Source organism: Neolamprologus multifasciatus, chromosome 3 (assembly GCF_963576455.1).
Source record: "Neolamprologus multifasciatus chromosome 3, fNeoMul1.2, whole genome shotgun sequence".
NCBI classification, from domain to species: domain Eukaryota; kingdom Metazoa; phylum Chordata; class Actinopteri; order Cichliformes; family Cichlidae; genus Neolamprologus; species Neolamprologus multifasciatus.
The window spans coordinates 4,562,650-4,583,480 of record NC_140441.1 but is presented as its reverse complement, the minus strand read 5'-3'; the positions used below and the strand labels follow the sequence as shown (position 1 = coordinate 4,583,480).

Below are 20,831 nucleotides of genomic sequence, written 5' to 3'. Positions count from 1 at the left end.
GTAACAGATTTTTTCTGCTGATGCTGGGTCCCTGGTGTCAGCTTTTGCCCTGGTCAACACAAAAACTTTCTTTTGGTCTTGCCCTGCCCAAGTCTCTGCTTGCAAGCCCTGCTTGTCAGAGGAGACAGCATGACCAAAATGAGGGTACCAATCTGTCTAAACCCAATCCTTAGGGTCCTCGGTGGCCTGTGCCTGGGTGTCCTGGACCATCTCGAGGTGAAAAGAAGAAATGGCAGTTCATACACAAAATATATTTTTGCCCCCTGTTTTTGTGGTTAAATCTGCTGATAATTATTCAAAATTAATAAAAGCATATGAATTGTATTCAGTTGGAGGTCTTCCAGTACCAAATCCTGGTGTTTGATGGAAAGCAGTTCACCTACAGTATAGACAGACCATAACCATGATAATAACCAACCAGCTGTGCTTTGGATGGATGCATGCATTTACATTGCATGATGTGCAATGTAAATGCTTTTAGCTCTCTAGGAGTGTAGGTTATTATCAGGTGTTTGAAAAAGAAATAAAAACCAAAAAACAACAACCCCACCAAAACAAAGCAAAGCAAAATCTAAATCAATTCAGTGGCCAAACCACAAATAATATGAGAAAGTAACATGATGCATTATAGCAATATATTTTTGTGCAGTTGATATTTTATACCTTTTAATCAGTGAAAAATAATGTAAACCAGAAAAGCTAATTCATTCAGTACAGTGTGAAATTCTTTTTTTTAATAATAACTGTATTAAATCCCTGTATTTTCTCATAAATGTGGTAAGCAGTTGTTTTTTAAATAATCAGTTGCAGTTAATTGCTGACCTTTGACCTTTAGCTGCACATCTCTCTGTCCTGTTTCTTCTTTCCCACCACTGATGGAGCAGGTGTAGACGCCGCTGTCAATCAGTTCTGGTTTTCTCAGAGTGAGGCTGAAGTCTGAAGTCTCCAGAGCATCAGGCCTCATTGATGTGCGCCCGCTGTAGCGGAGGTTCTGCTTTTTGAGATCATCACCTTCTTCTCGTCGCAGGTGGACAAATGTGGGACTGAGATCACTGCGAGTCCACATCACTGTGGGATTTTTCTCAGGAATAATACCAGAGTACTGACAGGGCAGCAGAACAGACGTTGCCTCCTCATACACCTCCACCACCACAGCCAGGACATGCTGGGAAACTGTAAGGACACATAAGCAGAAAGACAAATTAACAGCATGCTTTGAGTTTGTGTCAGCATCCACGTGCTGGAATGCAGGTTACCTTATCTGCAACTTCTACACTCAGTCTACCCATGTAATCTAAATTTAATCAGATTGAAATCAAAGAAATGACTCTCTAACCTTTATTTTAAACAGAAAGTGCTGCATTCTCTGAGGGACCTTTGAAAGGGACCAGACTTTTCATGCAGTGTTGGTGTAATGATGGCAGCATATGACCAACCACAAAAATGAACAGGACTTTCTACAGCAGGGTTCATGAAAACTAATCTACGAAGCCAATGTTGGAAAAATCTGAAGGTCTGCAGCTTAAGTTACCAAAGAAACAAGTGGAGCTCCTTCACATAACGCACAACTGAGGGTTAAACTCAAGATCCTAATCCTGCTTCTCCTGATCAACAAAACGTTAAGCAGAGAATAAAAATTTAGTGTGAAAAGATTTGGTTTCTCTCTCCTGGTTTGTTCAACAGTTTTTGATGTAAATGTCTGAGTGAAGCGACATTCAACGTTCACTCTGAGCTCCGAAGTCTGAGATGCCACTCAGATGACCACTGTGCAAGGAGAAAAAATTAAAAAATAAATATCCTGTTGAATCAGAAATGTATAATTAAACAGCTGAAAAGGTCAAAAGTAATGATCAAACAGTTCAGCTGTAACAACTGCTGCACAGAAACCCTTAAAGCTGATGTGCAATTCATGCACAATACATTATTAGTGAAATGTACAGGTGGTCCTGGCACAAATACAAACACAAACAAACCAAACAACTGCCACTTAAATTGTATTACAAATAAACACCGTTTCCAGAAGTCTACGAGGGAGCCAGGACAAAGCTTCTTTTCTAAACATGGCAGTACAGGTCACATGACTTCTGGAACAATGTCCTTTGGAGGAAGCGCACCAGCAAATCTACATGTCTGAATCTCTGAAGGAGAAAAGAATCAAGATTTTGCAATGGGTCAGTCAAAGTCCAGACCATAACCCAACTGAAATGCTGTGGTGGAACTGCGAGAGAGCTTTGCATAAACAAATGTCCAAAAACCTCAATGAACTGAAGCAATGTTGTACAGCAGAGTGGGCCAACAGTTCTTTTTACAGGGATGATTAGAAATAACTATATCACAGGTGTTTGACAAATCTGAAGAGTTTAAATATACAGTTCAGGCTGAATGAAACAGCTACCAACAAGAGTGTGAGAGAGTCCAAGTGCTGTGTATTCTGATCTGTGTGCTTTAACTGGAAAACCAGTTGTAACATGAGCTGATCTGGAAACCACCAAGAAGAATCCAGTGATTTGAAAGTTGCTGCTTTGGATTGTTAGTTTGATCTGAATCAGAATCCAGTGTTTGATGGAAATCTCCTCCTGCTGCACTTCAACACATTAAAGAGAGAGAGATGAAAGAAAAGCTGATGATGAGAGCAGAGAGAGGAAGGTGTACTTACCGTGTAGGAGGATCACAAACACCACAAACATCTTCATGTTCCTGTCAAACTCAGAGACTCTTTAAAAGCCCTTCAGGACATCAGCTCACAGCAGCTTCACTTTCCTCTGCTGATCATCTACTGACACTCTCACACTGTCACACTCTCACACTGCTTCGCTGACAAAGTTTCACACTTCAGTGAGGGAGGAGGTCTGCTGCTCAGATCATTGCAACAGAAACTTCAACCTCGATCAGATCAGGGCAGACTGTGAGGAAAGTGAGGAAAAGCAGGAGAAACAAGCTCATTAAATAAGAGACATCAGACAAAGGTCATTTACACTGAAGTCAGATCCAACTTTATGAAGAAGCCAGCAATAAAATCGGAATCGTGTGGAGGAAGAATCTTACTTGAATGAATTTTGGTGTTTGAGCTAAAATATTTTCCCTTCACTGAGTTTACAGTTAGAGTCCATACAATAGATACATACAATAAATACTCATAAAAATACAAAAGAAATACATTAATTCTTTTTTTTACTGTATGTGTTTTACAGGACTAACACTGTGATTTCAGCTGCTGCCACCAACTTTTATGACATGTCACATTCTCCTGTAAAACACTCTTCTCTCTTTATCAATAAAATGAACCGAACTTTGACCTTTAGGATGTTTATCCTTTGCACTACTAAACCTAAGGTCTGCAGCCAGACTGGATGAATAATAACAGAAGCAGAGGACGAGGATGAATACAGGACCTCATTTGTGCATTTAACCTGAAACTTTGTGTGCAGTCCACATTAGACACTGAGGGCGGCTCTGAGGCCCATTCATTAAGGATCCATCAATTTTCAACAAACTGAAAGTGTTTCAGACTACATCTGAAAAGAAGTTATGAAGATTATTAATTCAATTCTATTTTTCTTATACAAAGGAAAAAAATACAGCCAGTAAGAATAAACACATCAGTAAACTTCTAATAAAGACATTAAAAAAGGAATGAAGGAGTTGTGATGTTGCTGTTGGTCTAAAATGGTCCAAATAATGAAGGCTGTTATTTCTGAGCTCAGGACAAAGAATCGTAGAAAAACAGGAAGTGATGAGTTCCAAATGAAAGTCAAACAGTCTGAATGTGTGATGGCGATGTTGAGATTAACTCTATTTAAAAAAACAAACTGTAACTGTAAAATAAGAGAAACAAAAAAAAAAGACTGCACAGGTCTGCACTAGTGGAGAGGTTAAACTGAACACAGAATGATGTTCACACGTCGCAACAGAAACGTCCTCTTAATATGAGTGTTTAAAAAAAGAAAACCACTTAATAAAAGGAAAGTTGCTCTGCGTTGTGGTTCTAATAGTTTTGTTCCCCCTAAAACTCTTTAACCTTGATGACATGTTACATCTACTTTGAGGTTTAGAAACAAATCTTTGGTGCTCAGATAATCAGCTTTTAGCCTCAAATTAAGACAAAGCAAAAGGTTTTGTGTAGGACTTTAGCTCTGACCAGTAAGCTTGTACTTTAAAAAACAAACAAACTTTAAATTTTGCTTTTCCCTCTACAAATCACTTTCTATATTTTGAAAGTACAGTGGTATTCATATTATATGCTATCTGCTTAGCAGGTTAATTAATTAAATTTACAGAAAGGGGTTTTCAACCCGCCCATGCCAGAGCGCATAGGTCAACTGTGCATATGCTAAAAGCTGATTAGCTGAAGAGTGGAACTGTTTGTTTCAAGGTGACCAGCAGCTGACTCCACCCAATGGAAATGACCTCACACCTGTTTTATTCAGTGAAACAGGATGATGAAAAGCTGTGAGCGAGTGTTTTGAGATGTAAACACTCACTCAAGAAGAAAAAAACTGGATCAGACTAAAAGTTAGCCAGTTGTTTTTATTTTCACTTATTTAACAGGATGGCTCATTTCAATGAAATCAATATGAAACAGTAGAAGATGGAAACCTGCCAGATTTGAGCTAAACTGCTCATTTCCATGTGTAGTCCCTGGGCAGGTCACATGACTCTATCCAACATACAAAGACACACAGACACACAAGAAAAGCCAGAGAAACAAAGACAAATCCAAACAATCCATCATACTGAGTCAATACTGAGAACTGTTCCTTTATTATGACCACTGAAGGCCACGCCCCTCTGGTCATGTGATCATGTGGTTGTAGGAAGGCTCCTCTTCCTCAGAGGATCCACCTGTGCTTCCTCTCCTCTCTCCTCCACCTGTTACAGTGAGGGAACGTCCTCCATGATGGAGGGGCTGCTGGAAAGTGCTGAGAGTTTCCTCCAGAGTGAGACCTCTGTCTCTGTCTTATGTCCAGTTGGTTAGCCATCACCAGCTTGCTCGTCTGTATCTGCAAGTCCCACCGAATCTAAGCTTCATTCTTAACCACCAAAGGTGGGGTCTTTCTTTTTGACCTCGGGATTTCGGGCCATACTTTGCACAGATGTTCCTGTACACTATGCCGGCAGCTTGGTTATGGCGTCCCATGCATGTCCTGCCTGCTAGCATCTTACACTCTGCTGTTATGTGCTGGATTGTCTCTGGGACATCTTTACACAACCTGCACCCGGAGTCTTGCCTGGTGTGATAGACCCCTCGCTTCTATCAATCTTGTGCTCAGAGCTTGTTCCTGTGCTGCCATGATTAGTGCCTCCATGCTGTTTTTCAGTCTGTCTTTGTCCAGCTAAAATTTCTGGATGTCAGCCATCTCCTCTATGCGCCGGTTGCACATACTATGCAGAAATCTGTCCTTCCATGACAGCTTCTGCTCCTCTTCTTTCTTGGCTTTCTGCTGCCTGAGGTATTCTCTAAGTACATGATCAATTGTCGTCATCTTCCTGATGTACTTCCTAATTGTTCTTTGTTGTTTTCATCCTTAATAATGGTTCTGTCACTCACCAGTCCTGGGCCTTCATCTCTTTCCTTAGTTTATAGTCTCGAGGTGCTGGACTGTAATTGAAAGGAGCTTGTTGTCTTGGTGTTAGTGGCTTCTATTGTCTCCTTTGGCCAGGTGATTATACCGGCAGGGGTTCTGACAACCAGAAACGTGCTGTTGTTGATTGCCAAGGTTTTGTTCTGGAGACATCAAGCTGAAGAAGAAGTCCTTTCAAGAGTCCTTGGTTAGCATAGAGAAGCAGTTAATAGGTACTGGCTGGACAAGCTTAATGTGGCCTCTTGTGAGCTCAGTGAGGCAATTGAAAAAGACTTCTGGTCTGCCTCAAAGCAATTCTGACAAATAGTCAAGTGACTCAGAATTGCAAAGAAGTGCTCCACTCACAGGATATATATACTGAGCCTAGGCACGGTGGACCTCAACTGAAGACAAGGCAGACGAAGGAATACTTAAACCCACTGACACGTCTTCCATTGAGGAGGCAGAGTTTAGGAATGAGGAGAATGATATGAGCATCACTGGGAACAAGGACGCAAATGCAGTTAACCAACTACTACCCTGGGCGGATGCTGTTGCATGATAGCAGTTGGCTCAATTTGAGTTCATCTGGCCTTTACAAGGCTTTTTTTTTTGTCCTACTGGGTGCCACCTTCTTCACCAGTAAAGGAGGCTGGTGAGGAACCGGTTGAAATGCCAAAAACTCTGGACCTGACCTGAAAAAAGACTAAAGACCCCACAGTGTTAGACACAAACCCCCAAAATCCTTTGATCCCCTATGAGCAAACGCTTAGCCACAGTGGGATGGAAAAATCCCCTTTTAAGAGGAAGAATCCTCCAGCAGAACTATTGTAATTGTTGCCACAGCTAAACTTCGGATTAGCTCACACATTATCTTGCTGTACCTTGTGTCAACTTTAACATTTACTTGATTTTCCATTTTCTTCGTTGTTCACTTGGCAACCATACTTGTTTCACTCATTGTGGAAGCACTATGAATGTATCTATCCTTTGTTTCATGAAAATATTTATTTTAGAAGCAGAGCATAGCTTACAGAAAATTGTTACTAAATTCTGAACCCATCTATTTACACAATAAACACTATCTGCCTCATTTGACTGATTCATATGTCAACACAGAGACAGACATCAGAGTAACAAATCTATTTAAAATTAATGTAAGTTTGCTGCAGCTGTATGTATGAACATGTGTTTCTGTGCTCACAGTCCACCTCTCAGGAACCTGCAGTTCATTTTAAGTCTACTTTAAACAGAACTCACAAAAGGCTGATGTGGCTGGATCAGTACTCTGATTTAAGTACGATACCTTTGGCCAGGGATTCATCTGGTACATCACTTCACTGCAGTCTTACGTATTTTCCCCACACCGGAATTAAAAATACTGATATTTACAAATAACAGCTTCAGCTGATGCAGCCTGACTCAATCCTAAATGTTCAGCACACAGAGACACAGAGGTACTGTTTAAAGTTTAGTGTTAACCTGAGTCACTGATCATTTACAGTATTACAGAGTCTGGCAGTCTTTGCATGATAAAAAAAATAAAGGATCTCAGATCAGCTGCTGCCATCTTGTGGCCACAGTTGGTTACTGTCTCTGAAAGTTGTCTCATGTTTCCTGTTTTCCTGTTAACAAAGGCTGGAGCTCATCATGCTGAGAGGGCAGCAGCATTTTTTGGCTCTTCACACATGTTCATTATATTCTGATGATCCTGGATGGAGACAAACTACAGATAAGTGTGTTCAGCCCAACTAGTTGATCTCATTACAGCAGTTTGATGTTTCCCAGATCGTGAATCACTTTGGAAAACACTGTGTGATGGCCACAACATGAAGCGATTTTATTGTTGAATCATCAGTGATACTTTCATGTGTTTTTGTTGAGTAATGTTAACGATGTCATTAAAAGAAAGCATTAAATCAGGGAGAAAAACCCGTTCACGGAGAGGGTCCCCGGTTCTCCAGGTAGATTGTGCTTCACGGCGTCATGTTTCGCCGTGACAGGGTTATTATTGGAGTAAATGGATGGCTGGAGCCTCTGCTCGAAGCATCTCTGATTGCCGCGAGCGGGTTCATATTGGAATGAATTGACAACCCACAGCGTTGCATAAAAACGTGGAAGCATGAGAAGCATAGCGTCAGCATGAGAAGTTAAGGGACGTGACAAATCGTCAGTATTTTACACGTCGGGAGTGAGAACGGGTTGACACTTGAGAGGACAGAGGTGATTTCATGGATAAATAACAATGTGTTTATCAGCTTTCATCACCGCAGTGCAGACGTGACGTCAGATCTATCAAAGTGAAGGCCGTCTCTCTGATGACATCACAGAGCAGAGTCGTTCTGTCCAATAAAGGATCTCAGATCAGCTGCTGCCATCTTGTGGCCACAGTTGGTTACTGTCTCTGAAAGTTGTCTCATGTTTCCTGTTTTCCTGTTAACAAAGGCTGGAGCTCATCATGCTGAGAGGGCAGCAGCATTTTTTGGCTCTTCACACATGTTCATTATATTCTGATGATCCTGGATGGAGACAAACTACAGATAAGTGTGTTCAGCCCAACTAGTTTATCTCATTACAGCAGTTTGATGTTTCCCTTTGAATCCCCCTGAAGATCCTGACAGTGAAGCACGTACATAATACTCCAGCCTTTCAACTCTGAGCTTATTTAGTTCTATTAATACACTGAAATCTCATTTGTGTCATGAAGAAAGTCTTTAATCAAACAGAATTCAAAGATCAGAAACATTTCATATATGGAGTTAAACATGAATCATTGTTTCAACAATAGATTTATTGTTGTCATAAACAGACAAGAAGACAACAACAAACTGCTCCTCCCATTCAACACATGTCAGTCCATATCCCAGCAAACTAAATCATCTCCATTTACACATCAAATAGAAACATGAATCACTTGTAATGATTAGAAACTTGATAGAATTTCAAATCTAGTTTGGGGAGTCATTCAGTGAGAAACAGTGAAATGATTTTCCATGTGAAAAGGTGGACAGCAGAAACAGAAAGAAACAGTGAGAACTAAAAGAGAAACAAAGAGCTTTGGAACAATGAGGCAGCAGGAGGACAGCTGCAGTTTAACAGCTTCAATTCACTGACAGGAAACAACATTAGAAATATCATCATCCTCAACTCATCTGCTGCACTGACACTGACACCTTCAACGGACACACCTTCACTTTACCACCAGTGTTAATGTATGGAAACATCCTGTGAGTGAAAGTGTGTGTGAAGGTGTGTATGTGTGTGTTAGTATCAGGATCAGAGAACGACAGCTTTCCTCTTTTCCAGTCCAGATTCACTCTGATCCTCTGGAGCTTCTTCTGGACTGAGAGATCAGTGAGAGGAGCTGATGGTGACCATACTGAGAATTTATCTTGAAAGAAGAATATTCCCCACAATCCAGACTGTATGTCTCCCTTCCTTTGCACAGACTCTTCAAACACACCCTGTAACCACCCTGTACTGTCTCCAACATCAACATCCCAGCTGTGAGTCCCTGAGTTAAAGCCCTCAGAGCCCAGGACAGAGAAGTAATAATCAAACCTCTCTGGATTATCAGGAAGCTGCTGCCTCTCTCCTCCATATCTCACACTGGTCAGATCTTCAGACAGGATGAGGGTCGGATCAGCAGTGTTTGGGTCCAGAATGAGAGGAGTGTAGGAGACCATGTCCTTCATGTTGTTCCAGATGTTGAAGGTCAGGTTGCCCAGGTGTTTGGCCTGGTCTATCAGAGCTCCTGAGGGCAGCTGTGGATCATCCAGCAGGGGGCAGCGCTGGACTCTTTCCACTGCAGCCTTGTAGTTGTGCAGGAATGAGACGTCTTCAGCTCTCAGCTCCTCCTCTGTGGCTCTGACTGTGTCTGAAAGAGCTGCTATCTCTCTGCTCAGAGCCTCCATCTTCTCCTTCATCATCCCACTCTTCTGCTCCTCTTCCTCCCTCAGTGCAGCCAGCCTGGCCTCCTCTTCCTCTGCTAGAAACTGGTGAAGCTTCTTAAACTGCTCCTTAATCTGCCTCTCTGTGTGTCGGGCCTGGACCTTAATGTGTTCTGCTGTTTGATCAAACTTCACTTGAACTTCTTCACAAACCTTTAACTTCTTCTTTAAGGGCTCCAGAGTTTCCTGAAGTTCCTTCTTGTGTTGTTGTGCAGCTTCATCGATGGGTCTGAATCTGTGATTGGTGTGTTTTTGTGAGTCTCTGCAGATGACACACACTGGCTGCTGATGGTCCAGACAGAAGAGTTTGAGTTTCTCAGAGTGCAGACTGCAGAGATCCTCTGAAGCTCTCTGATCTCTCTCCTGTAAGAACGACTCACACAGGTTCTTTAAAGCAAGGTTTGATAGTGGTTCTTCCTTTGAAGATTTTCTCTTACAAACTGGACACTCGTGTGTTGGTCTCTCTCTCCACCATCTCTTCAGACAGTCTTTACAGAAGCTGTGGCTACATGACAGAAGAACAGGATCTCTGAAGACCTCCTGACAGACCGGACAGCAGAGATCCTCCTCTGATCTGGAAGCCATTGAGTCTGTGAGTGAAGCTGAAAACAGCAGACAGGAAGTACAGTGAGTCCTGGCTCCCCTCCCTCCTCTACCACCTTCACTGAAACTTCCTTTGAGTCGTGTTTTTGCTCAAACTCACATTCAGTGTGTGGAGCGTCAGCAGCTTGAAGCAGCAGTGTTGGAGTTTTCTACTTTTCTCTCCTGTAGCTGGACTCACTCAGAGGAAGCTGCTAGTTTGGTCTGAGCTCAGTCTGATCGTCTGTGCGTCTCTCTTTACTGAGGACGAAGAACTTCCTGTTTCCTGGTTTGTCACATTTGAGTGACATGAGGGGAGGAGACAAATGTTGCTGTTTGACTTTTAACTAAGGTGTGTTTCAATCCTGCCTGCAGCTCAAAAGCTGTAAAACAGGTTTTGTGTCTTTTCACCTCCACAGGTCACAACATGAAACCTGTTGTGAAGTTTATAAAATAAAGTGTCACTCGGTGGTGCAGCTGTTTGTCAGCTTCTATTTTAGACTTTGTTCTGCTTCTTGTTCAGGTTCCCAGCAGTGGGAGTGTAATGCAGTCAGACAAACACAGGTGGTGTTAAGGTGGATTCACTTAGTTACAGACTGTGGTGTTATTTCTTGTAACTAAGGGTGTGTTTCACTCCAAAGTTCAGACATTAACCTGCCAGAAGTTGTAAAAGTTACTTATAAAGAGCTTTTCTCTCATTTCACATGCAGGTCAGAGCATGAAAGCTGTGATGCAGCAGTTTGAGAGAAATTGCTGCTGATATAAAATATTTTTTGTGGTTTTACAAAATATATAAAAGAGCAGAAAGAAAAGAAATAAGTGTAAAGAGTGCAGCAAAATGCATGTTTTAGTGTGAGTTGGTTCATCTGATCTGGTTGTGTAAAAGTCACTGCATGACACTGAGTGTTACTTTTGTGTTACTGACACTCATCTCTGACTCAGAGAAACGATTTCTCCCCTGTGATGTTCACAAAGTGGTGAGTTACATGTGTGTGGAATTTTTACTGTTTTATAGAATTAAAGTTTCTCTTACTTTCTTTTTTCTGTTGTTTACTAAAAAATCTTTCAAAGAAATAATGAATTCTCCACATGTGTTTGAACGTTGCATGCAAATATCATGTGATCTAAAAGTCAAATATGTGCTGATGGAGCAAAACAAGGCCAGATGTTGAGCAGCTGTATTGCTGCATGACATCAGCCCACAGCAGCAGAGACCGTGGAGCCAACATGTGAGAAACAAAGCAACACGCTGAACATCTGAACCACAGCAGGAAGTGCGACTCTTTGTAGACCTGTGGACAGGAAACACACAGCAGGTCCTGATCAGTAACAGGGTCCAAATACAAACATTTGTTTATCAGCATCTGTATATATGAGCACACAGAGAGCTCAGCTGGACACACACTTCAGTCCTCCATCAAACACAACACACCTACACACTGTTTCCACCAGCTGCAGCACAGTCCAGTCTTTACAGTCAGGGAGGGCTTTTAATTTGAAAGGCACCACACAGGAAGTTTCAGAGGAACAGAAGAAGAACCAAAGGATGGTCTGTGATGTTAAGGTTAGGGTGATCAGCATCAGCTGGAAATATGAAACATATCAAACATGTGAGGAAGAAGCAGCAGCAGCTCACACGTTTACCACAACCACACACAGTCCTCTGAGAGCAGCGTGGCCTCCATCTTTGAAACACACAAACTCAATACAAACTTTGATTATTGATTGATTGATTTTCAGAGATAAGTAATTAATTAATTAACATTAAGGGCAAAAAAAGATTCAATAAGACAGTAAAATAAACAGGTAGTTTTAAAATAAATAAATAATAATTGAATAAAATGTTTGTCATTAGAAAGCCTGTAAAACAGAAACATTTGAACAGCTTTTTTAAAGAATCCACAGAGTCGACTAAACGTAGTTGTGGAGGCAGACTGATCCACAGCCTTGGTGCCACAGACTGAAAGGCTCTGTCACACTTAGTCTTTAGTCGTGTACAGGGAACAACTAACACATCATGAGTCTGAACGGAGACAACGAGCAGCAGTTTATTTTGTAAGAAGCTGAGAAAAATAATCTAGGACGTGATCATTTAGTGTTCTGTGTGTTAAAACAAGAATTTTGAAACAAATCCTGAAATTTATTGAGAGCCAATATAAAGAAAATTAAATAGCAGTAATGTGAGCTTGCTTGGAGGTGAGAACGACGTGATTTGTCCAGGCTGGTAAACAGGACATTACAATAATCTAAACACGATCACACAAATGTATGAACAGTTTTTTCCAGTTCAGCCGAGGAGACCATATGTCCCAGTTTAGAAATGTTCCTTAAATGAAAGAAACAGGAACGAGACAGATTTTATATGTGAGTTGAAGCCCAGAGAAGAATCAAATATTCCACCAAGATTTTGAATGTTGGACTTAACAGTTGAACAAAAAGAAGCAAGAACCAATTTATATTTGTAGTTCAGGAGGAGCTATGATCATGGTCTCAGTCTTGTTGGTGTTTAAGACAAAGTGTTTGCTACAGAGTCAATCAGTCCCCTGATTTAAGCAGTGCACTAGTGTGGATAGCCTACTGAGCTGATGAGGCTGAATGTTGTTGGCATAGAAATGATAAGAAATGTTATTAAAAGACTGAATAATGCCATCTAAAGGAAGCATGTAAAAAGAAAATAACAATGGACCCAAACTAAACCCTCTTGAACCCTGCAGGTTAGGGAGGCATTGTTAGAGGTGAACTTGTTTCTATTAACAGAGTCCTATGAAATAAGTAAAAGCCATTAAAAGACAGAGCCAGATACACCAGCCAAAACCTGAAGTCTATTAAGTAGAATTTTATGGTCAATATTACAGGAAATGATTACAGAAAAAAATCCCTGCATTAGAAACCATTAAAAGATCATTACAGACCTTCAAGAGAGCAGTCTCAATGGATGCTGCTTTTAAAGCCAGAGTGAAACAGGTCACAAATCTGTCATTTGCACAGTAAAGACCTGAACTCATTTTCTAACATTGTTTCTAATAATTTTCTCACAAATGGCAATTTTGAAACAGGCTGATAATCACCAGCAGAGCTGGCATCAAGACTCCAGTGTTTCAATAGAGGAGTGAACTCAGCATGTTTAAAATAGGATGGAGCACAACCTGCCTCAGTGAAATGTTAATGACAGACAGCCAGTGGTGGTCCTAGGCTGTTTGGGGCCCTGGGTGAACACTAATGAATATTGTGCTGAACACAGTCCAAAAGATTCAATAAGCTACATTCAGTAAAATCATAATTCACGTCGGCAGTAATGACACCCGGTTACACCAATCGGAGGTCACTGAAATCAATATTGAATCGGTGTGTAACTTTGCCAAAACAATGTGGGACTCTGTAGTTTTCTCTGGTCCCCTCCCCAATCAGATCAGGAGTGACATGTTTAGCCGCATGTTCTCCTAAAATTGCTGGCTGTCTGAGTGGTGTCCCAGAAACGATGTGGGCTTCATAGATAATAGGCCAACCTTCTGGAGGAAACCTGGTCTTGTTAGGAGAGACGGCATCCATCCCACTTTGGATGGAGCAGCTCTCATTTCTAGAAATATGGACAAATTTATTAAACTCCCCAAAATACGACTATCCAGAGTTGGGACCAGGAAGCAGAGTTGCAGTCTTACACGCCTCTCTGCAGCTTCTCTCCTCCTGCTACCCCCCCCCCCCCCCCGCCCCCCCCAAAAAACCCATCTCCATAGAGACTGTGTCAGCTCCCAAAAAGACAAAAAACAAACTAAAAACCAGCAACAAACAACTTAAACATAAACAATCACAAAGAAAGAATAATACAGTATCCACATCTGAACCAAAGAGTAAAACAGTGAAATGTGGATTATTAAATATTAAGTCTCTCTCCTCCAAGTCTCTGTTAGTACATGACTTAATAATTGATCAACAAATTGATTTACTCTGCCTTACAGAAACCTGGTTGCAGCAGGATGATTATGTTAGTTTAAATGAATCAACATCCCCGAGTCATTCTAACTACCAGAAATCTCGAAGCACAGGTCGAGGGGGCGGTGTGGCAACAATTTTTCACACCAGCCTATTAATCAACCAAAGACCCAGACAGACTTTTAATTCATTTGAAAGCCTGATGCTTAGCCTCGTCTACCCCAGCTGTAAAACTCAGAAACCGTCCACCTAGGCCTTACACAGAGTTTCTCTCTGATTTCTCAGACTTTTTATGATTTAGTTCTGAGCTCAGATAAAATAATTATTGTGGGTGATTTTAACATCCATGTAGATGCTAAAAATGACAGCCTCAACATGGCATTTAATCTGTTATTAGACTCTATTGGTTTCTCTCAAAATGTAAAAGAACCCACCCACCACTTTAATCACACTCTAGATCTTGTTTTAACATATGGCATAGAAACTGAACATTTAACAGTGTTTCCTGAAAACCCTCTGCTGTCTGATCATTTCCTGATAACATTTACATTTACAATAATTGATTACACAGCAGTGGAGAGTGGACTTTATCAGAGTAGATGTCTTTCTGACAGCGCTGTAACTAAGTTTAAGAATATAATCCACCCACAGTTATTATCTTCAATGCCCTGTACCAACATAGAGCAGAGCAGCTATTTGAACGCTACTCCAACAGAGGTCGATAATCTTGTTAATCATTTTACCTCCTCACTACGTACGACTCTGGATATGCACCCTCATACGGTATTCTTGGTGTTGTGCATCGAGATATCCTTTCTTCCACCAAAGGAAGCGCAGGTAATCCTGGTCCGACTTCCTCACAAGAAATTGTTGAAACATTTTCTCTATGTCTCACATCAATGCAGTGGGGTGCAACCGAATGCGAAGGGGTACGCCGTTGAGATTGTTCATCAGGTCAGGACCAGTGAGCAGATGATCATTCAGACTGGTTCCCTGGTACTTGGCAGAGCAGTCGAACACGACAGATTCAGGCCAGACCAGGCCTGCAACGGATGCAGATATCTAACTCTTACTATTAACCGTAAAACATATTTGCTGTCAGAGAGCCATTGGTGAAGGCTGATGTTACTTAAATCTACCAATTGTTGTACTGGGGAAGGACCAAAGCTCCATACAAACTAAAGAAGAACTTTATACAATACAAAATTAAGCTCAACATTGCAAGAATGACATTATAAAAATAAAAGAAAAACTTAACCAAAGCAGAAAATTAAAATAATCCATCCATCTTCTTCTGCCTATACAGGGCCGGGTCGCGGGGGCAGCAGCCCAAGCAGAGAAGCCCAGACCTCCCTCTGCCCAGCCAGCTCCTCCAGCTTGTCTGGGGGAACACCAAGGTGTTCCCAGGCCAGCCGAGAGATATAATCTCTCCAGCGTGTCCTGGGTCTGCCACCTCAGCCAGGAGGCAACAAGAGGGCATCCTTCTCACTGTATCTCTAAGGGAGAGGCCAGCCCCCCTTCTATCCGCAATCTCATTCTTTCGGTCACTACGCAAAGCTGGTGACCATAGGTGAGGGTAGGAACGTAGATCGCCGGATAAATCACAAGCTTTGCTTTTACACTCAGCTCTTCACCATGACGGACCAGGAAAGCATCACTGCACTGCAGCCGCGGCACCAATCCGTTGTTGATCTACCTTCTCCCGTTACTCATAAAGAAGACACTGAGATACTTAAACTCCTTCACTTGGGGCAGGAATTCGTCCCCGACCCGGAGTGAGCACTCCACCGTTTTCCGGCTGAGGACCATGGCCTTCAATCAACTTTTTGAGCTGTTGGAGATGCTGAACAAATGTGTGAAGAGGATTTGTTACTTTGTCTGGAGGCTAAAAGGGCCCTGTGCATCTGCATTGCCTGCATAGAGCATGAAAAGGTTTTACTCTAATCCTCCTGCAGAGTAGTTTGTAGAATAAATAAAATGAAGTAATTCAGGAGAACAGCTCCAGTTCACCATTTGCACTGTTTCCAATCTCTTCCCCTGGCCTTATTAAGCTGATTCCTAAACATTGCACCAGCAGCTAAACTGCTAGTCCACATTCAAAAAACTGTGGTTTTATCTGGTCCCCTCCCCAGCAAGACAAGGGTTGATATGTTTAGCTTGCTGGCTGTCTGAGTGGTGTCCAAAAAACAATGTGGGCTTTCTAGATAATTGAGAAAATTTCAGGATTAAATCTGGTGTTGTTAGGAGAGACGGCATCCATCCCACTTTGGATGAAGCAGCTCTTATTTGTAAAAACCTGGTCAAATATATGTCCTGAATGAATGAACACATTCTCCCAAAACACTCCTAAGGAAAAATTTAGGTTAGGTCCCAGCTGCAAAAATGGACCACTAGGAGCAGAAATAGCTTTAAATGATCAACTAAAACATTCCAACAGGCAGACATGTAGTCAGTGTTGGGGAGTAATGGAATACATGTACTGGCTTGACATATTTAAAAAACACAATATGAGAAACTCTATTCCGTTACAGTTAACGTTTAAATAGGTGGTAATCAGAATACAGTTATTTTGTTGAAATAAATAGAATGCACGGCGGTCTTTTCCTGTTTCATATGTTATAGGCTATGTAGGTTATCCCCACTCTATGACTTCTCCAATTTTGGTAATTAAACAAGTTCGGGTGCAGGTTTAGCGCAGTTGGATGAGCATGTCTTCAGGATCTCCAAGTATTAACATGCTGTTTTTAGACTTGGTGGATAGCATTAACAACCTGCTAGCTGCAAATAATCATGTGCAGTTTCACATAATTATTAACAGACAAAAAGAAAACATATTACTGATACAAAAATAGTTTTCTAAACAAGATCGCTGCAAAAAGTGCAGCCTTACCTAATGTCCACCCTACTGTTACTCGTTTTATATTATGATTTAGGCTTAGAGTACTACCGTATCAAAAGATGGCAGCTGAGCTGGTTCATGCATCTTACAAGGATGCCTCCAAACTGAGGTTTTTCTAGGCATGTCCTAATGGAGGAGGACCAGGGCAGAGCTAGGACTCGCAGCTTCAGTTAAGAGTGAGAAGGAAAAAAAAATGCGTTCACGTTTGCAGTTTTGTCTTGTTCTACAATATTTGACATTTTAAAAAACAAACACTACATTTTTGGAAATATTAGTGGGTTTTTTCTTATTTGTTTGTTTGTTTTGTACTACTTGAACACTAAAGTTGTGCTCACATGAGATGACAGTGCCAGCATTTGCCAACAGCTTATTTAGGTTTTGAAACCCCTGCCCTGAAGTATCTGCAGTCATGATCAGAGTCCTCTAAATACTAAAATTTTTCTTTTATTACCTAATTTACTAGAGGAGGCATTGGTGCATCCTTTATGAAAGAGGAGATAATGTCGTACCACAGTAACTCAGATGAAAAAGAGAACAATTTTTTGATTGATGTTTTGTTTCCATTACAATATTATACATTAAAGTATAATATTGTATTTTTTGATTAATGTTTTGTTTCCGTTACAATATTATACATTAAAGTATAATATTGTAACGGAAACAAAACATTAATCAAAAAATTGTTGAAACACAAATTACAACAATTGTATAAAAATTACAATCATCAACTCAAATACTTGGTTCTAATTGAACAGAACTTTCTATGAACTTGTAAGAACTGTGTAGGACATGAATCAGTCTGTGTCAGATCCTGAATTTGAAATTTCCACTGAAGTCACGGGTAAGAGGCAAGTGGAACCAAGATCGAGGCCATTTGCTTTTTGAAGTTTGCAAAGACTGCTAAATTTTGCCCGTGGTAGTTCACTCTTTGCAACATAGTACGCTGTTCTAAACTGATTTTTCAGGTTTATTTTTAGTATGTTCTCTGCAGTTGGTGTTTGTTCTGGGAAATATATTGCAGACTGAGCAATAATGCATTTCTTGCATTTCTCATGCGCCTCATTCCTTCTAATGGGGTCTTTCTTAAAAGTACTGGTCCCAGTAACAAAGGCGCCTGTCAACTCAGCAATCGAGGGAAAACCAACAACACACCCGGCAGAACAAGAATTTCACTCGCATGTACTGTACCAATGTACTCCACATGTGATGTGACAATAAAAGTGATTTGATTTGAACATCATGTTATTTAGCTTGTCATAGTCCAGCCATAGAAATTCTTTTGTCCATGAAACCATAAAGCTGCACTTTCTTTTTGCCTTATAGTCTGATTTGTCATAACTTTTCCGTTTTGTGGTAGGCTTTTCTTTGGCTGTCACTTCTTCACCCTGACCTGTCTTATTTGGCTCAGCAGAACTAAAATATATATCCTGCTGCTTTTACACATGGACTCACATAACACTCAGCGATTCTCTGCGCGATCAACCTCTCACATGTTTAAGCTGCGGGAGATTTCACTTGTCACGTTTGAATAATAAGCTTCAGGACAAAGGGACTAAAGACCTGAGTAACACTCTGGGCAACTTTGGGCTGACTCAGCATGTAACAGAGGCCACACATAATAGAGGACACACTCTTGACCCACTGATCTCCAAGGGCCTGAGCATTTCAAAGGTTACTGTGTCTGATGTGGGCCTGTCTGATCATTACTGTGTTTTCTTTGAAAGTTAAATTTCAGTGCATACAAATACGTCAACATCAGTGATCACAAAATGGTGTCTAACTGAACACAGTAGTGAGATATTTAACCAGGTCTTCCCATTAACACCTGACCTGTCCAGAGGTTCAGTCAATGAGCTCGTCAATAGCTTCAATGCTAAAATGTTAAATGTAATGGACACTATTGCTCCCATTGAGGTGAAGGTTATCTCTGGAAGGAAAAAGTCTCCATGGAGAAACTCCACACTGGTGAAAAATGAAAAAAGAGAGTGTAGGAAAGCTGAGCGCAGATGGAGAAAAACAAACCTCCAGGTTCATTATGACATCTATAAAGAGAAACTTCACAATTATAATTTACAACTGAGGAGTGCAAGGAGGTCCTACTTCTCTGACATCATCACTAAAAACAGCCATAATGCTCGAGTCTTATTTTCTACAGTTGACAGGCTAACAAACCCTCCTGTGTCAGTGGCAGCTGAACTTCATTCAACCATGGCCTGCAATGACTTTGCCAAATTCTTCACAGAAAAAATCCAACAGATTAGACAAGCAATTGGTAATCAAACTTTTCAGAGGGAATCAGTTCCAGTTACCGCATCAGTGGTAGTTTGCGAGATTAAACAGGAAATAAACAATCCTCACAGTTTTGAACAAAAGAAAAAGAAAAAGCTTTCGATTTTAACTGGTAACATTCCAGTCAGTCACACTTTGGTAACAATAGCAGATATAGGTGGCCACTTCATTGCATGTTCCTGTCACCTGTCTGAGAATGATGTTGTTGTGATATAAAGGATTGTCGGACCTGTCAATAAAGCCTTTTATCTCAGATCTGCAGCCATGACCTGTGTCACCGAGCTAGCTTAGCACGGCTAGTTAGCCTCTCCCAGGCGATAAAACTTCGGTCTGAGTGCAAGATAAACATTGTTTACATATAGTATATAACATAGTAAGAGTTTCTTACCGCTCGTGAGGAGCAGGAGCAACAGCAGCATCTTCAATCTCCTGCAAGAAACAGCAACCAGTTAAATCCAAATACTTCTCATTGTTGCTCTTAATATTTGGGGATTTATATCTCATTTGGAGCCGTCGATAAAAGACAGTGGAGGGAGTAACACCAGCTATACTGTTTACTTTCGGTTTCACGTGAACAACAGTGTCCTGTCTTCCAGGTTAACTGGTTATTACTTTCACTGGCATATGTATTGTCTGAGGGAGCTGCACTGCTCAAACAGCTCTTATCTCCAAACTAAACTCTCAGCGCCCTGAACTTGTTTATTGACTAAACTTACGATAAAACATTACAAATACACTTACTCAGCAGTGACGTATTGTAATGCAGTGTATCGCCGCATGGTGGCGCTTCTTGTGTCATGACTGGTAGGTCACCCTCTTTTAGGGTTGCCAACTCCCTGAGAAATAAATAAGGGACACCTCGTGGCCAGGGCCGGGCGACCCAGTTGTCTTCATTCTTCCCAGTGTGGGAAATTATTTTTTTAACCATTTGACTTGAATTTGATTTAAGTAGATGTGTATTCTTTGTGATATCAACACATGGGAAACAAAAATCATTTAGCCATTTATTTTTAGCTCAAAATGGCAACATTAACACAATAAAACACGTCTTTCTTAAACAGAAGTCTGTCATGCTTAACTTTTGAGAATAAAAGTAAATCTTTCTTTAAAAGAACTCTGTCCTGCTTAACTTAAAATTATATAAATTAATAGAAAACAATAGAAAGAAAAATATTCTTGTAACAGTGCACATTTAGTGCATTTAGTGCAATTGGCTTCAGTAGAGGCATTATTTCAGCTTTTGCTCCCGTTTGTAAACCCACTTGTTCCCATGATTACGCTTCATAACTCATCATCATTATTCATCTATGTATTACTTTTATGGATTACTCATCTACAGACTTAAAAACTCCTTTGTCCCACACGCCATCAGACTGTTTAACTCCTCTCTGGAGGGGAGAGGGAGGGGAGACAGGAGGACAAAGGAGGGGGGAACAACTAAGCTGTAGTGCCTCTTCACTTCACTGTGCAATCACCTTTTGTGCAATACTTTTTGTTAATAATCAGCGGTGCAATAGACTCCATACTTGAATGTGCAATTCACTTGTATTTTTATTTTTTATTTTTATTCCTATTTATTCTATTTATTCCCTTTGTATATTTTATCTATATATGTCTTTGTAT

General features: G+C 40.9%; 3 protein-coding genes across 9 annotated transcripts in view; 1 reads left to right on the top strand and 2 right to left on the bottom strand.

Annotated features, from left to right (window-relative positions):
* Positions 1-19,928, bottom strand: part of LOC146521170 (uncharacterized) — a 37,190-nt gene extending 17,262 nt beyond the window's left edge. The window contains exons 1-3 of one of the 6 annotated variants that reach the window (XM_085154324.1): positions 19,597-19,928; positions 2,657-2,903; positions 823-1,173 (exon numbers count right to left, since the gene is read on the bottom strand). In XM_085154324.1, coding sequence (XP_085010450.1) covers positions 823-1,173; positions 2,657-2,693 — 388 coding nt within the window. In that variant the 5' untranslated portion in view covers positions 2,694-2,903; positions 19,597-19,928. The remainder of the gene's footprint in view (positions 1-822; positions 1,174-2,656; positions 2,904-19,596) is intronic. The other 5 variants (XM_085154326.1, XM_085154322.1, XM_085154323.1 and 2 more) reach the window with 5 other exon arrangements.
* Positions 1-20,831, top strand: part of LOC146521164 (protein NLRC3-like) — a 482,659-nt gene that overhangs the window by 362,740 nt on the left and 99,088 nt on the right. The gene's annotated exons all lie outside the window — the stretch shown is intronic.
* LOC146521171 (nuclear factor 7, brain-like) lies at positions 8,255-10,534 on the bottom strand. Of its 2 annotated transcripts, XM_085154427.1 has the most exons (2): positions 10,094-10,423; positions 8,255-9,850 (listed from the first exon to the last, which is right to left on the bottom strand). In XM_085154427.1, exons 1-2 carry the CDS (start codon positions 10,094-10,096, stop codon positions 8,705-8,707), a joined length of 1,149 nt encoding a protein of 382 aa, XP_085010553.1. In that variant the 5' UTR covers positions 10,097-10,423; the 3' UTR covers positions 8,255-8,704. The 2 variants fall into 2 exon arrangements, with proteins under 2 accessions (XP_085010553.1, XP_085010552.1); XM_085154426.1 differs by having other exon boundaries at positions 8,255-10,534.

Bases quoted from the DNA above. Each gene is read 5' to 3' on its own strand.
- LOC146521171 (XM_085154426.1), bottom strand. From the start codon at position 10,096: ATGGCTTCCAGATCAGAGGAGGATCTCTGCTGTCCGGTCTGTCAGGAG.